This window comes from Zophobas morio, unplaced genomic scaffold (assembly GCF_036711695.1).
Source record: "Zophobas morio isolate AGI-343-1 ecotype UQ-CSIRO unplaced genomic scaffold, CSIRO_AGI_Zmor_V1 ptg000025l, whole genome shotgun sequence".
NCBI lineage: Eukaryota > Metazoa > Arthropoda > Insecta > Coleoptera > Tenebrionidae > Zophobas > Zophobas morio.
In genome coordinates this window covers 809,556-824,479 of record NW_026972130.1, presented here as the reverse complement: position 1 = coordinate 824,479, position 14,924 = coordinate 809,556, and the positions used below count along the sequence as shown (strand labels likewise).

At 48.1% G+C, this 14,924-nt stretch overlaps 8 protein-coding genes and 2 non-coding genes across 10 annotated transcripts; 5 read left to right on the top strand and 5 right to left on the bottom strand.

Moving 5' to 3' along the window:
* Positions 1 to 2,000: 2,000 nt before the first annotated feature.
* On the top strand, positions 2,001 to 2,312 carry LOC135135879 (histone H4). The gene has a single exon (XM_064064999.1). The coding sequence runs from the start codon at positions 2,001 to 2,003 to the stop codon at positions 2,310 to 2,312; it is 312 nt and encodes a 103-aa protein (XP_063921069.1).
* A 595-nt stretch (positions 2,313 to 2,907) lies between these two features.
* On the bottom strand, positions 2,908 to 3,282 carry LOC135135825 (histone H2A). The gene has a single exon (XM_064064946.1). The coding sequence runs from the start codon at positions 3,280 to 3,282 to the stop codon at positions 2,908 to 2,910; it is 375 nt and encodes a 124-aa protein (XP_063921016.1).
* Positions 3,283 to 3,598: 316 nt separating this feature from the next.
* LOC135135824 (histone H2B) lies at positions 3,599 to 3,970 on the top strand. Its single transcript, XM_064064944.1, has one exon. The coding sequence runs from the start codon at positions 3,599 to 3,601 to the stop codon at positions 3,968 to 3,970; it is 372 nt and encodes a 123-aa protein (XP_063921014.1).
* Positions 3,971 to 5,085: 1,115 nt separating this feature from the next.
* On the bottom strand, positions 5,086 to 5,204 carry LOC135135964 (5S ribosomal RNA). The gene has a single exon (XR_010281649.1). It is a non-coding gene; the product is annotated as a 5S ribosomal RNA (ribosomal RNA).
* A 1,649-nt stretch (positions 5,205 to 6,853) lies between these two features.
* Positions 6,854 to 7,642, top strand: LOC135135823 (late histone H1-like). Its single transcript, XM_064064943.1, has one exon. The coding sequence runs from the start codon at positions 6,854 to 6,856 to the stop codon at positions 7,640 to 7,642; it is 789 nt and encodes a 262-aa protein (XP_063921013.1).
* A 430-nt stretch (positions 7,643 to 8,072) lies between these two features.
* LOC135135822 (histone H3) lies at positions 8,073 to 8,483 on the bottom strand. Its single transcript, XM_064064942.1, has one exon. It carries the CDS (start codon positions 8,481 to 8,483, stop codon positions 8,073 to 8,075), a length of 411 nt encoding a protein of 136 aa, XP_063921012.1.
* Positions 8,484 to 8,774: 291 nt separating this feature from the next.
* LOC135135938 (histone H4) lies at positions 8,775 to 9,086 on the top strand. The gene has a single exon (XM_064065059.1). It carries the CDS (start codon positions 8,775 to 8,777, stop codon positions 9,084 to 9,086), a length of 312 nt encoding a protein of 103 aa, XP_063921129.1.
* Positions 9,087 to 9,681: 595 nt separating this feature from the next.
* Positions 9,682 to 10,056, bottom strand: LOC135135820 (histone H2A). Its single transcript, XM_064064941.1, has one exon. It carries the CDS (start codon positions 10,054 to 10,056, stop codon positions 9,682 to 9,684), a length of 375 nt encoding a protein of 124 aa, XP_063921011.1.
* Positions 10,057 to 13,255: 3,199 nt separating this feature from the next.
* Positions 13,256 to 13,627, top strand: LOC135135819 (histone H2B). The gene has a single exon (XM_064064940.1). The coding sequence runs from the start codon at positions 13,256 to 13,258 to the stop codon at positions 13,625 to 13,627; it is 372 nt and encodes a 123-aa protein (XP_063921010.1).
* A 1,128-nt stretch (positions 13,628 to 14,755) lies between these two features.
* On the bottom strand, positions 14,756 to 14,874 carry LOC135135962 (5S ribosomal RNA). The gene has a single exon (XR_010281648.1). It is a non-coding gene; the product is annotated as a 5S ribosomal RNA (ribosomal RNA).
* Positions 14,875 to 14,924: the final 50 nt, after the last annotated feature.

The following is a 14,924-nucleotide window of genomic DNA, read 5'->3' as shown; positions in this document are numbered from 1 at the left end:
CTTTGTGCCTTGCGTTGAAGTCACCAAGTAGGATGGCGTTTGGAAGTTGGGAAGCGTATTGAAGCAGGGGAATTGACACGTTTTCGTTGGGAGGGTTATAGTAGGATATTACTGTTATTGAAAGGTTCTGGATTAAGATGTTTGCAGCTGTCGCTTCGAGGTTTGCGAGATCATTCGGTAGAACATGGGGTGTTGACGGAATTTTGGATGCGATTAGTAGAGCTGTGCCTCGAGCGTTTTTGATTACAGACGGGCGGTGATAGGTTGTGAAACTATTGATTTTGATTTCACGTGGAGTTTTGGTTTCCGACAGGGCTAGGACTTGGATATTGTCGGTTTCGATGAAGTGTTTGAGTGAGTGGAGTTTTCGATTTATCCCGTCGATGTTGACGGCGGATATGTTGACAAATGGGGAGGGGTTAGTGGTTGTCTGCACAGGGTGGGGCACGGGGCCGGGGGGGGAGGTTGTGGCGGCGCGCTGGCTGGGAGTACCAGCACGCCGCCGGGGGTTCGTTGATGTGGGGGGGCTATTCGTCGAACGTGAAGTGAAGACGCTCACCGGAGGGATTTATGCGGGTATGTAGCCTGAAGATGGCTACGGAGGTTTTTTCGATGGTGGTTTTTACTACTTGACGGTTGTGGGGGAGGAGATCCATTAGGGTTTTGGTCAGGAAAGCTATGAGCTGCCTGGGGTGGACGATGCTGGAGTCGATGGGGGTTGGTTCGTCGGTGGGGTCAGTTGGGTCGGCGAATTCTTCTGGAGGGTCTATTATTAGAACGGGGAGGGTTGGAGTGTCGTCAGAGATGGCGAACTCGTGGTATTTGGGGCATTTTCGGGACCATGCCGGGTGGTTGCCTTGGCAGAAGGGGCATTTTGGATCGGCTTGGGGGCATTTGTTGGGGGCGTGTTGGTTGGGGCAAGTGGGGCAAATGGGGCGGTTAGGGCAGTTTGACGATTCGTGGCCTCGTTGAAAGCATCTGGTGCATTGAATCGGAGTTGGGGGCGATGCATGCGAGGTTTCGCAGGTGTGGCGGCGGCCGAAGAGGGTTATGCCGCGGGTTAGAAGCACGTCTATAGTAGACATGTTCGGGGAGGTGACTCGGATTAAGGAAGTGAATTTGTCCGTTTTTTTGGATTTAATTCTCCAGATTTGGTGGAAATTTAGATTGAGGTTTTCGAGTTCCTCACGGATGTCATTTTCGGAGATGTCGGAGTCGACGGATTTAATGACGACTGAGAATAGGGTGGGTTTTTTGGTTGGATTCATGTGGGGCATTTTGGGGGGGTTTATGGGGCCGATTTCTATGTCGGGAGAGTTGGTTACGGTTTTTAATTTCTTGGAGAAGTCATCTGGGAGGGGTTCAGAGACAATGAGGAGAGCTGTCCGATTGAAATTGACTTTTAGGACTTCAATATTTTTTACTTGAAGGTGGGTGACAAGGGTGGTGTAAAAGGTTTTTTGGTTCGCTATCGGTTGGGGTATGTTTTTGATATGAAATTTGAAGGTTCGGTGTTGTGAGGAGGCGGAGGATGACGAGGGTTTTGTGTGGGTCACAGTAGTGTTTGTTCTACTGGAAGTGGAGGAGTTTGATGAAGCGGGTGAAGCATGCATAGTAACTGTTTTGGACTCACCAATTGGTTTGAGTTTGGACTGCTGGTCGGTGGAGCCTGTCTTCGGTGGTGGTTTGGCTTCGGTGCGGCGTCCTGGTGGATTCTTTGAAGAGCTGGGGATGCTCTGCGAGCGCGTCTGGCGGGGTGCGACACTCATGTTGTCGCGTCGATGCGGCGATCGGGGGCCGACGGGCTCGCGGCGAACCTTATATAACGTTCACCGCTACAAAGTCGCTCTCTGCGCGTGTCTATTGGTCGAGCGGGACCAGAAATGGGCGTAGCTCGGAAACGTTATAAAACGACGCCGAATTTCGTAATTTTCGCAGTTCCCTTACGAACACCGTTCTGAATCCACGTCGCTCGCAAGCTTCTTCGAAGATATTCCAAGATGACCGGTAGAGGAAAAGGAGGCAAAGGCTTGGGAAAAGGTGGCGCGAAACGTCATCGCAAAGTCCTGCGCGACAACATCCAGGGCATAACGAAACCGGCCATCAGAAGATTGGCCCGTCGCGGCGGTGTGAAACGTATCTCCGGGTTGATCTACGAAGAAACCAGAGGCGTCCTCAAGGTGTTCCTCGAGAACGTGATCCGTGACGCCGTCACCTACACCGAACACGCCAAACGTAAGACCGTCACCGCCATGGACGTCGTCTACGCTTTGAAACGTCAAGGACGCACCCTCTACGGTTTCGGCGGTTAATTTTTTGCAATAGCAAGAAATTTAATCGTCGCTGATTTTGATTCTTTGACTTTTCCGTATATACGCCACGACAACAAACGAGATCGGAGAAAAAAAAAAAAACGGTTCTTTTCAGAACCACAAAATTTTTCTAACGAATAAAAAATTTCGCTTACTATATGTCGAGAATAAATAATGAATGAATGAATGAATGAATGAATGAATGGTTGGTTGTGTTGGTTTTTTTTAAAGAAATAATAATGACGATATAAAATGGAAAAAGGAAAAAAATTAAATTAAAATCACGTATTTTTAAACGTTTGCAGTAAAATTCACGAGAAGTGACAGAGAGAAAGCTTAAAAATGAACGAACAATAAGAAAAAAATTAACGTTTTCGAATCGAAAAACGATATCGTGTCATATAAAGTACTTTTCTTTCTTTCTATTATTTTTTTTTGTTTGTTTTCCATTAAGATAAGTTTGCGAGCATTTAATCGTTTGAAAAAAATTAGTGGCCCTGAGAAGGGCCGATGATGTGGGTTGTTGTTTTTCTTTTTTTTTCTCGGTAAAGCGGTCGTCCGTCCGGTCCGTTTCTTTAAAAAAAATGAAAAGAGTTTAAGGCTTCTTTTCGGTCTTCTTGGGCAAGAGGACCGCCTGGATGTTGGGCAGAACGCCGCCTTGGGCGATCGTCACTCCGGAAAGGAGCTTGTTCAACTCTTCGTCGTTCCTGATCGCCAACTGCAAATGTCTGGGAATGATCCTGGTCTTCTTGTTGTCTCTGGCGGCGTTTCCTGCCAACTCGAGAACTTCGGCGGCCAGATATTCCATGACGGCGGCGAGGTAGACGGGAGCTCCGGCACCGACGCGTTCGGCGTAGTTTCCTTTACGGAGGAGACGATGGATCCTGCCGACGGGGAACTGAAGACCGGCACGGCTCGAACGGGACTTCGCCTTTCCCTTGACTTTTCCTCCCTTTCCACGTCCTGACATTTTCTTTAATTTTCTTGCGAAAAACGAAATATAAACAAGAAGAGCGAGCGACGAGCGGCGACGACACACGTAATCGACTGCTGCGTTATTCGGTTATGTATCGGACCGGCGGTCGCGGCTTAGGCTTTATACCCTCCGTGCGGTCGGTTCAGTTCGGCGCATAGGAAGGCTAGGACGAATGGGCGTGGCCTGAGTCGGTAGACGGTCCGTTATAAAAGTAGTCGCACGCGGGGTGATATTTTTATTCGTTCGTCGAGAACCGAGCGTAGCGTTGCGTTCTGTTCTGTTCTGTTAAACTCTTATCGAATATTCGAAGATGCCACCCAAGACTAGCGGTAAAGCCGCCAAGAAGGCCGGAAAGGCCCAAAAGAACATTTCGAAGAGCGACAAGAAGAAGAAGCGCAGGAGGAAGGAGAGCTACGCTATCTACATCTACAAGGTGTTGAAACAAGTACATCCCGACACCGGTATCTCGAGCAAGGCGATGTCCATCATGAACAGTTTCGTGAACGACATCTTCGAACGTATCGCCGCCGAAGCTTCCCGCCTCGCCCACTACAACAAACGTTCGACCATCACCAGCAGGGAGATTCAGACCGCCGTACGTCTCCTCTTGCCCGGTGAATTGGCCAAGCACGCCGTCTCCGAAGGTACCAAAGCCGTCACCAAGTACACCAGCTCCAAGTAGAATGATTTTGTTATCATTTCTGTCGTCGTCCGTCGTCCATCTTTCCGGAAAAAAAAAAAAAACAACAACAACAACAAACAAATCGGTTCTTTTCAGAACCACAAATCGCATTCCTTACAAATAAGAGATTAACGAACCTCGAGAATGTTTCTTTCCCCTTTATTATTATTCGATTATTAAATGAACGAATAAAATGATACTTTTCGTTTCGGGGTGTGCGATGTTTAAATTCCGTCCGCGTCGTACGTACGTACGATCGATTTCGGTTAGAGGTTTTCGAAATGAAACTATGTTAAAAAACAGCGATATATTTTTATCGATCGATTTTTATACGATATGTAAATAAGTCAGGTCACGGGAACGTACTTGTTTTTTTTTTCTTTCTTTTTTTCCCCCCGCCGCAAGAAGGAATTTATATTATTTATTTCTTCATAACGAAGCGCTGTGCTCTCTACGATCGATTTTATCAGGAAATCATAAGATCGAGAAGAAAACGGTCGCGTTTTTTATCATTATTTTAATACTAGAATTACGAAACTGATGCAAATCTATACTGGCCGTCTGTTCGAGGAACTCGCGTACGATAAATAACGCATGTTCCTAACAAAACGGCCGTTTTTTTGCATTTTCACGATCGAGCGTGAATAAATTTCAAATTAAAAGATATTTAATCATCGATTCGTTTCTTTTCGAGTCTTCCTGAATGATTCTGATCTCGTTGTCCATGTACGGCGTTCGTTTATAAGTTCTCGTCGTGCTTTAAATTTTATTTTATCGTCGCAGACATAAATATCCATTATTTTATAAACCTAGTAGAGTGTCGTTACGCGACACCTCGATCTGATCTGGACTTGTAAATTTTTTTTTGGACTTAAAAAAAAAAAAAAAAAAAAAAAAAAGAATAAGGGGGGTGTTCGCGATAGGGCAAAACAAAAACAAAAAATCGGTCGGGAGAAGGGAGCGGAGTGTTTGAAAATTTCGAGTCGAAGGACGCGAGTGGAAAATCTTAGCGACTAACTTAAATTCTAAATTAAAAACTAGCTTAACTTATGACATACTACTTATAATAAACACATCGTTTTTTTACTAAAAACTAAAGTTTAACAAAAAGAAGAAGACAACGGCACGCGGTGTTCCCAAGCGGTCACCCATCCAAGTACTGACCGCGCCCGACGTTGCTTAACTTCGGTGATCGGACGAGAACCGGTGCTATCAACGTGGTATGGCCGTTGCCTGATGATAAGGGTAAAAAATCAGTAGAAATGGATCCGAGAAGTCGAAACGTCGAAGCAAAAGTGCCAAGATCCGACGAACGAACATCGAAGATCGAGGAGCGCAGCACAGCGCAGCGGTCTGCAACACAAAATACCAAACAAACAAACAAGCACATCACGCACGTACAACTAACAGACGAATGCCACCGACAGGATAGGGAAAGGACGACAAGACCGACAAAGAGACGAACCAGGCACATAAGGCACAATCACGGCGGACGTAGGTAAAAACAAACCATAAACCATCTTCGTCCGCCGGATTAATTACCCCTACCGCCACCTGGCCACCTGTGTGTGAATGTAATCGTAAATATACGTAAAAAACAAGTCCTGGACAACATATATATAAATATAACCCAAAAAGCAGCATTTGCAATATTTTACAAACAACCGCCGTCATAAATTCGCCGTATCTCGATGGTTCGAATGCTTTGAAAAACACTTGCCTTGATAATATAATAGTGTAAGTGAATTGAATTAAAAAATAATAGTTGAAAGATGTTAAAATAGTTCGAAGTTCGTTCGTCTGTAAACAATAATAGATTAAATAAACTCCATAGAATGTACAGTCTTTCAGATCTTCGAAAGAAGAAGGAAAAAAAAAAAAGAAAATAAAACTATGAAAAGCGGCCACAGGAAAGACAGAAAACGTATCGTACGTGAATCGAAGAAAGAATTTTCGTTCGCCGTCGGTGCGGTGCTGCGGGTTTCCGCGCTCGGTCCCGGCTCGAAAACGACACTCGAAACGAAGAAACTTTTGGAAAAATCCGCAAGGAAATTTTCGTCAGACGTGCAATTTCGATCGTCGATCGATCTCGTACGGAAAAAAATAAAAAAAATCCGAATTTCCTCGTCGTTTCGAGGTACGAGGAAACGACGAGACCGAATCATCTCGTCGCGGCTTCGACATGGAAATTTTTAATGTTCCCATCCTCGTACAGAGACGAGACCGCCACCGGAGGACGGCCGAAAGTCCGTTCCGTCGTTTTCGTTCGACGATCTACGTCGAAGGAGCCCCCCGTGCCCCAGGAGATCGTCGAAATCGGAAGAGTCGCTTCGAAGCGGTGACGATTTTGACCGTACCTTGCCTCTTTCGGAGGCGTTTTTTGACGAGAAAACGTCTTCCGATCGTCCCCGAGGGTGTAAAAAACCGGAAAGCATGGACGGAGGCTCACCTCGTCGAAGCGTCGTCACGGTGGCGGCGACGACGGACGTCGGAGCGTCGACGTCCACCTTCGGTACGTTGTTCGACTTTTGACAAGGTCTTCTTCGAGCGAGCGTCCGGACGGACGCCCTGCCGATTCGCCGATTCCCGCTTCGTCGAAAAATACTCGAATAAACGTCGAGGAAGGTCTGAGGCCGTGTTTCGTCCGTCTAACGACAAGGAGGCGGTGGTGACGGCGAAAAGAGAACGATGTCATCACCCGAAAGTCGAGCGCGAGGCCGCCGATTTCGAGCGAATTCCGTCAAAGTCGCGCGTTTAGTTTACAGTCCGCTTGGTTTACGTCGGGGACACTTAGACGTCGTTTTCGCCACTATTCAAATTCGATCGTGCGACCGATAACCATCGACTTTTTTTAATAACAAAAACAATCAGTTGTTCGGTAAAATGGCAGACGTAGAAAATCAAACAGCTTCCGCCGCGGTGACAGCTTCGGCCGCCGCCTCCTCCGCCGGAACGCCTCACGCCAAGAAGGAAAAGAAAGCGAAGAATCCCAGGAGCAAACCTTCCCATCCGCCGACTTCGGAGATGGTGACCAACGCCATCAAAGGTTTGAAAGAACGCGGCGGATCGTCCCTCCAGGCCATCAAAAAATTCGTCGCCGCCAACTACAAGGTCGACGCCGAAAAAGTTGCTCCGTTCATCAAGAAATACCTGAAAGGCGCCGTCGCTTCCGGTTCCCTCGTCCAGACGAAAGGCAAAGGTGCTTCCGGTTCTTTCAAGTTGGCCTCCACGACCGCCGGCGGTGCCAAAGCCGCCGCCTCCGCCGCCGAAAGGAAGAGGAAATCCGGCGCCGGCAGGACGAAGAAAGCCGCGATAGGCGCGGGAAAACGCGCTTCCGCCGGAGCCGCCGCCGCCGCCGCCGGCGAGAAGGCGGCTTCTAAGGTTTCGAAGAAGACCGCGCCGAAAGCGAAAAAGGCCGCCGCCGAAAAGAAGACCGCTTCCGTGGCCAAAGCGAAGAAGGCCGCCGCCGCCGCTGCCAGCGCCTCCGCCGCAGAGAAGAAGGCCGCCGCCGCCGCTGCCGCCAGAGCGGCGTCGAAGGCGAAATCTCCTTCGAAAGCGAAAAGATCTAACAAGGCCGGACCCACGAAGAAACCGAAAGCTCCGAAACCCAAGTCCACCAAGGCCGTCTCCGCCAAAGCGAAGAAAGCCGCTTCTCCGAAAAGAAAAAAGTGAGCGTTCGAAGAAGATGATGACGACGACGTCGTTGTTGTTGTTTCCCGGCGGTGCTCCGATCGTACATATCGACGAAGGGGCACGCATAAATGGCCCTTTTCAGGGCCACAAATTTTTTTCAAACGAATTAAAATTTTCGCTCGACCATATAAATCGAATAATGAATGAAAGAAAGAAAGAAAGAAAGAAATAAATAAATGATTGATAAGATTGATTTGAATGAATGAATGAATTTGCATGCCTTAATTTAAATTTTTTATCTTTTATTTAAGTTTTCGAACGATTCGATTCTCGAAAAAGTTGCTTAATTTTTTATTCGTTAGGAAAAATATTGAGGTTCTGAAAAGAACCGATTTTTTTGTCTCTTTCGAAAAGAGAACTGACAGTTGAGAGATGACGGTGTGATTGATGGTCGGTCGATTTTTTTTTTTTAAGCTCTTTCTCCGCGAATGCGTCTCGCCAGCTGGATGTCTTTGGGCATGATGGTGACGCGTTTGGCGTGGATGGCGCACAAGTTGGTATCTTCGAAGAGACCGACGAGGTAAGCTTCGCTAGCTTCCTGGAGAGCCATCACGGCGGAACTCTGGAAACGCAAGTCGGTCTTGAAGTCCTGGGCGATCTCCCTGACGAGACGTTGGAAGGGCAGTTTGCGGATCAAAAGTTCGGTGCTCTTCTGATAACGACGGATCTCTCGGAGAGCGACGGTTCCGGGCCTGTAACGATGGGGTTTCTTGACGCCGCCGGTCGCCGGTGCGCTTTTTCTCGCGGCCTTAGTGGCGAGCTGTTTTCTGGGGGCTTTTCCTCCCGTAGATTTACGAGCGGTCTGTTTTGTTCTTGCCATTTCGAAAAAATAAGCGAAAGATTAAAATCGATCGACGAACGAACACGCAGCAGACGGACGTTACGAACACGTTGACTGGAAATAACGGCCGACGGGCTCGCGGCGAACCTTATATAACGTTCACCGCTACAAAGTCGCTCTCTGCGCGTGTCTATTGGTCGAGCGGGACCAGAAATGGGCGTAGCTCGGAAACGTTATAAAACGACGCCGAATTTCGTAATTTTCGCAGTTCCCTTACGAACACCGTTCTGAATCCACGTCGCTCGCAAGCTTCTTCGAAGATATTCCAAGATGACCGGTAGAGGAAAAGGAGGCAAAGGCTTGGGAAAAGGTGGCGCGAAACGTCATCGCAAAGTCCTGCGCGACAACATCCAGGGCATAACGAAACCGGCCATCAGAAGATTGGCCCGTCGCGGCGGTGTGAAACGTATCTCCGGGTTGATCTACGAAGAAACCAGAGGCGTCCTCAAGGTGTTCCTCGAGAACGTGATCCGTGACGCCGTCACCTACACCGAACACGCCAAACGTAAGACCGTCACCGCCATGGACGTCGTCTACGCTTTGAAACGTCAAGGACGCACCCTCTACGGTTTCGGCGGTTAATTTTTTGCAATAGCAAGAAATTTAATCGTCGCTGATTTTGATTCTTTGACTTTTCCGTATATACGCCACGACAACAAACGAGATCGGAGAAAAAAAAAAAAACGGTTCTTTTCAGAACCACAAAATTTTTCTAACGAATAAAAAATTTCGCTTACTATATGTCGAGAATAAATAATGAATGAATGAATGAATGAATGAATGAATGGTTGGTTGTGTTGGTTTTTTTTAAAGAAATAATAATGACGATATAAAATGGAAAAAGGAAAAAAATTAAATTAAAATCACGTATTTTTAAACGTTTGCAGTAAAATTCACGAGAAGTGACAGAGAGAAAGCTTAAAAATGAACGAACAATAAGAAAAAAATTAACGTTTTCGAATCGAAAAACGATATCGTGTCATATAAAGTACTTTTCTTTCTTTCTATTATTTTTTTTTGTTTGTTTTCCATTAAGATAAGTTTGCGAGCATTTAATCGTTTGAAAAAAATTAGTGGCCCTGAGAAGGGCCGATGATGTGGGTTGTTGTTTTTCTTTTTTTTTCTCGGTAAAGCGGTCGTCCGTCCGGTCCGTTTCTTTAAAAAAAATGAAAAGAGTTTAAGGCTTCTTTTCGGTCTTCTTGGGCAAGAGGACCGCCTGGATGTTGGGCAGAACGCCGCCTTGGGCGATCGTCACTCCGGAAAGGAGCTTGTTCAACTCTTCGTCGTTCCTGATCGCCAACTGCAAATGTCTGGGAATGATCCTGGTCTTCTTGTTGTCTCTGGCGGCGTTTCCTGCCAACTCGAGAACTTCGGCGGCCAGATATTCCATGACGGCGGCGAGGTAGACGGGAGCTCCGGCACCGACGCGTTCGGCGTAGTTTCCTTTACGGAGGAGACGATGGATCCTGCCGACGGGGAACTGAAGACCGGCACGGCTCGAACGGGACTTCGCCTTTCCCTTGACTTTTCCTCCCTTTCCACGTCCTGACATTTTCTTTAATTTTCTTGCGAAAAACGAAATATAAACAAGAAGAGCGAGCGACGAGCGGCGACGACACACGTAATCGACTGCTGCGTTATTCGGTTATGTATCGGACCGGCGGTCGCGGCTTAGGCTTTATACCCTCCGTGCGGTCGGTTCAGTTCGGCGCATAGGAAGGCTAGGACGAATGGGCGTGGCCTGAGTCGGTAGACGGTCCGTTATAAAAGTAGTCGCACGCGGGGTGATATTTTTATTCCCCGATCTCCGACAACTAGAAGCGACGGCGGTAACCGTTGTGACTGCGAGAGGGCCTCTGCGCCTAATCGCTTGTTACAACAACTCCAACACGCTCCAGGTTGAAGACATCGCTGACCTCGTCGCAGGCGAAGAGGCCACCATCGCAGCTGGCGATTTCAACGCCAAGCATTCGGACTGGCACAGCCGCCAGAACAACGCGAACGGAAGGCGTCTCCTAACCTTCCTCCATAACACCGCGGAAGTAGACGTCATCTCCACCGAGGAACCGACGTTCTACCACCGAGCCCGACCAGATGCACCAGGTGATGTCTTGGACATTGCCCTCGTCAAGAATCTCCGACACGAAGTGGACGTCAACGTCGTCGACGAGCTCCACTCCGACCACCTCCCGGTGATTATGCGCATCGGGAACGAACCCAACGATCCCGCGGCCAACATAATCACGACCACGGACTGGACGAAATTCGCCGAACATATCAAGGGCAACTTTGGTGAGTTTGTAACGAATTTCCAGGACAGCGAGCAAGTCGAAAGAGCAACCCTGGACTACGAAAATCGTATCCGAGCCTCCATCGACGCGACCTCAATTCGACGCCCTGTGCGGCCATTCAAACGGCCCGCGATACCACAGCGTATCGCGAATCTCATCAGGGAAAAGAACAGAGCCAGACGAACAGCACGACGAACTGGAGAACAGGACGACCGGACTGCAGCGAACCGCCTCCAATGGGAAGTCCGGCGAGCACTGCTCAATCTTAGGAACGAGCAGTGGGAACAACGACTAGAATCCCTGAACACCGTGGACGGATCGACCTGGAAAATGGCCAATGCGCTGAGAAGCGACAAGCGGCCACTTCCACCGATCCACAGCGCGAACAACGGCATCGTCTTCACAGAAGAGGACAAAGCCGCCGCCTTCGCTCACAGTCTGGAGAACCAATGCCAGACGAACATCGACCCTGATGCAGATGACGAGCACCTGGACCTCGTCGAGGAAACCGTCGAAGAAATTCGAATGGCAGAACCCGACGAAGACGACCAGATCCGCGAAGTCCATCCCGACGAAATCCGCGAAATCATCCGACTCCTCAAACCCAGGAAAGCCCCAGGCCCAGATGGCATCCCGAACAAAGCATTGAAGAACCTCTCCGACGAAGCCATCGTCGCACTAGCAGGTATAATTAATGCAATGTTTAAATTCCGTCTTTTTCCAGCTAGGTGGAAAGAAGCCCACGTCATTTTCATCCCGAAACCGGGGAAAAATCACATTTTCCCGGAAAATCATCGACCCATCAGTCTCCTATCGTCCGTGGGGAAGATCGCTGAACGTGTGATTCGGAAACGGCTAGCTGAGTTCGTCAACGAACGAGGCGTAGTCCCCGATGAACAGTTCGGTTTTCGCCCCCAACACTCAACCTCCGAACAACTCCTCCGAGTAGTCGAATTCGCCGCAAAATCAATTGAATGGAAACAATTGACTGGCGCGGTGTTCCTCGACGTTGCGAAGGCTTTCGACACCGTCTGGCATGATGGACTTGTTTACAAGCTTCACCAAGCAGGCGTGCCGTTGGCGATGGTGCAGCTCATCCAATCTTTCCTGGATTCCCGCACGTTTAAAGCACGCATTGGGCACGCTTTATCTGCGGAGCATCCAATTAGCGCAGGAGTCCCCCAGGGCTCGGCGCTTTCCCCGCTCCTGTACGCGGTTTTCACCGCGGACATACCCAAACTCCCCCGAACTAGCCTTGCGATCTACGCGGACGACACGGCTATCCTTACGCGCTCCAAAATGCCGCACCTCGTAACCTCCTACTTACAGGAGGCCGTGGATGCGCTGGAGGAGTGGTGCAAACGATGGCTCATTACAGTCAATCCAGAAAAGAGCACTGCGCTTCTTATCTCGAAAAGACGTACTGGGCCTGAAGGAAACGTCACGATGTTTAACCGGGTCATCCCTTGGCGGAGCCAAGCAAAATACCTAGGTGTCATCGTCGACAAACGGCTGTCCTTTATCCCTCATATTGACTACATCGTGGCCAATACGAACAAGATAAAGGGTTCGTTGTCTGCGCTGATCGGAAGGCGCAGTAAGGTGTCGATCAGGAACAAGTTGTTGCTGTATCGCGCCATCATCCGCCCCACCATGTCCTATGCTTCAGTGGCCTGGAGCTATGAACCCTCCAAAACCCAGTTCCACCGTCTGGAAGTCATCCAGACGAAAATTCTCCGACAGGTTTTCAAAGCCCCATGGTTCGTCAGAAACGCCCAACTGCTCCGAGAGGCCAACCTCCCGCCGCTGAAGGAGTTCCTGCACGAAGTCGCCCTCCGAGCCTTCAGGAAAGCTGAAGAGCACCCCAACCCCCTGGTGCGAGAAGCCGTCGACTACGAGTTCGACGAGGAAGCCCCCCCCAGTCGCAAGCGGCCCCGTAGGGCGCTGCTTGAAGACCGAATCGGCAAGTAACACCACCTGCCGTCTCCACCGACCGGCCTTTCCCGGCCTTCCCAAATTCCCGACCGCATCGCCTCCAAGGTGTTGCACATCTAACGCCAGCGCATAGCGCATTGTTTCTGTTTCAGATCTCTCCACCGGCCGCAGGACCGCGAGGAAGAGCCGACGATGGGGGCCAACTCCTAGGCAATCAATAGCTCAACCGAGCTCGGTAGCGCAGCCCCCGCTGTGTCTACCGGGATGCGCGTTGTGGGTGTAAGGGACAATGTCCTGGTACCCGAGCAGAAGAAGGAGGGGTTTTAGGGCGGTAACCATTCCCCCAGTACCACCGTAGGCCGCAGAAGAGGCCAAGAACCATTACGGTGGTCTGCGTAGACATTTCCCCTCCACCAAAAAAAAAAAAAAAAAAAAAAAAAAGTGATATTTTTATTCGTTCGTCGAGAACCGAGCGTAGCGTTGCGTTCTGTTCTGTTCTGTTAAACTCTTATCGAATATTCGAAGATGCCACCCAAGACTAGCGGTAAAGCCGCCAAGAAGGCCGGAAAGGCCCAAAAGAACATTTCGAAGAGCGACAAGAAGAAGAAGCGCAGGAGGAAGGAGAGCTACGCTATCTACATCTACAAGGTGTTGAAACAAGTACATCCCGACACCGGTATCTCGAGCAAGGCGATGTCCATCATGAACAGTTTCGTGAACGACATCTTCGAACGTATCGCCGCCGAAGCTTCCCGCCTCGCCCACTACAACAAACGTTCGACCATCACCAGCAGGGAGATTCAGACCGCCGTACGTCTCCTCTTGCCCGGTGAATTGGCCAAGCACGCCGTCTCCGAAGGTACCAAAGCCGTCACCAAGTACACCAGCTCCAAGTAGAATGATTTTGTTATCATTTCTGTCGTCGTCCGTCGTCCATCTTTCCGGAAAAAAAAAAAAAACAACAACAACAACAAACAAATCGGTTCTTTTCAGAACCACAAATCGCATTCCTTACAAATAAGAGATTAACGAACCTCGAGAATGTTTCTTTCCCCTTTATTATTATTCGATTATTAAATGAACGAATAAAATGATACTTTTCGTTTCGGGGTGTGCGATGTTTAAATTCCGTCCGCGTCGTACGTACGTACGATCGATTTCGGTTAGAGGTTTTCGAAATGAAACTATGTTAAAAAACAGCGATATATTTTTATCGATCGATTTTTATACGATATGTAAATAAGTCAGGTCACGGGAACGTACTTGTTTTTTTTTTCTTTCTTTTTTTCCCCCCGCCGCAAGAAGGAATTTATATTATTTATTTCTTCATAACGAAGCGCTGTGCTCTCTACGATCGATTTTATCAGGAAATCATAAGATCGAGAAGAAAACGGTCGCGTTTTTTATCATTATTTTAATACTAGAATTACGAAACTGATGCAAATCTATACTGGCCGTCTGTTCGAGGAACTCGCGTACGATAAATAACGCATGTTCCTAACAAAACGGCCGTTTTTTTGCATTTTCACGATCGAGCGTGAATAAATTTCAAATTAAAAGATATTTAATCATCGATTCGTTTCTTTTCGAGTCTTCCTGAATGATTCTGATCTCGTTGTCCATGTACGGCGTTCGTTTATAAGTTCTCGTCGTGCTTTAAATTTTATTTTATCGTCGCAGACATAAATATCCATTATTTTATAAACCTAGTAGAGTGTCGTTACGCGACACCTCGATCTGATCTGGACTTGTAAATTTTTTTTTGGACTTAAAAAAAAAAAAAAAAAAAAAAAAAAAAAAAAAAAAAAAGAATAAGGGGGGTGTTCGCAATAGGGCAAAACAAAAACAAAAAATCGGGCGGGAGAAGGGAGCGGAGTGTTTGAAAATTTCGAGTCGAAGGACGCGAGTGGAAAATCTTAGCGACTAACTTAAATTCTAAATTAAAAACTAGCTTAACTTATGACATACTACTTATAATAAACACATCGTTTTTTTACTAAAAACTAAAGTTTAACAAAAAGAAGAAGACAACGGCACGCGGTGTTCCCAAGCGGTCACCCATCCAAGTACTGACCGCGCCCGACGTTGCTTAACTTCGGTGATCGGACGAGAACCGGTGCTATCAACGTGGTATGGCCGTTGCCTGATGATAAGGGTAAAAAATCAGTAGAAATGGATCCGAGAAGTCGAAACG

Excerpts from the sequence above, each read along its gene's own strand:
- LOC135135824 (XM_064064944.1), top strand. The coding sequence starts at position 3,599 with ATGCCACCCAAGACTAGCGGTAAAGCCGCCAAGAAGGCCGGAAAGGCC.
- LOC135135819 (XM_064064940.1), top strand. The coding sequence starts at position 13,256 with ATGCCACCCAAGACTAGCGGTAAAGCCGCCAAGAAGGCCGGAAAGGCC.
- LOC135135938 (XM_064065059.1), top strand. The coding sequence starts at position 8,775 with ATGACCGGTAGAGGAAAAGGAGGCAAAGGCTTGGGAAAAGGTGGCGCG.
- LOC135135822 (XM_064064942.1), bottom strand. The coding sequence starts at position 8,483 with ATGGCAAGAACAAAACAGACCGCTCGTAAATCTACGGGAGGAAAAGCC.
- LOC135135879 (XM_064064999.1), top strand. The coding sequence starts at position 2,001 with ATGACCGGTAGAGGAAAAGGAGGCAAAGGCTTGGGAAAAGGTGGCGCG.
- LOC135135820 (XM_064064941.1), bottom strand. The coding sequence starts at position 10,056 with ATGTCAGGACGTGGAAAGGGAGGAAAAGTCAAGGGAAAGGCGAAGTCC.
- LOC135135823 (XM_064064943.1), top strand. The coding sequence starts at position 6,854 with ATGGCAGACGTAGAAAATCAAACAGCTTCCGCCGCGGTGACAGCTTCG.
- LOC135135825 (XM_064064946.1), bottom strand. The coding sequence starts at position 3,282 with ATGTCAGGACGTGGAAAGGGAGGAAAAGTCAAGGGAAAGGCGAAGTCC.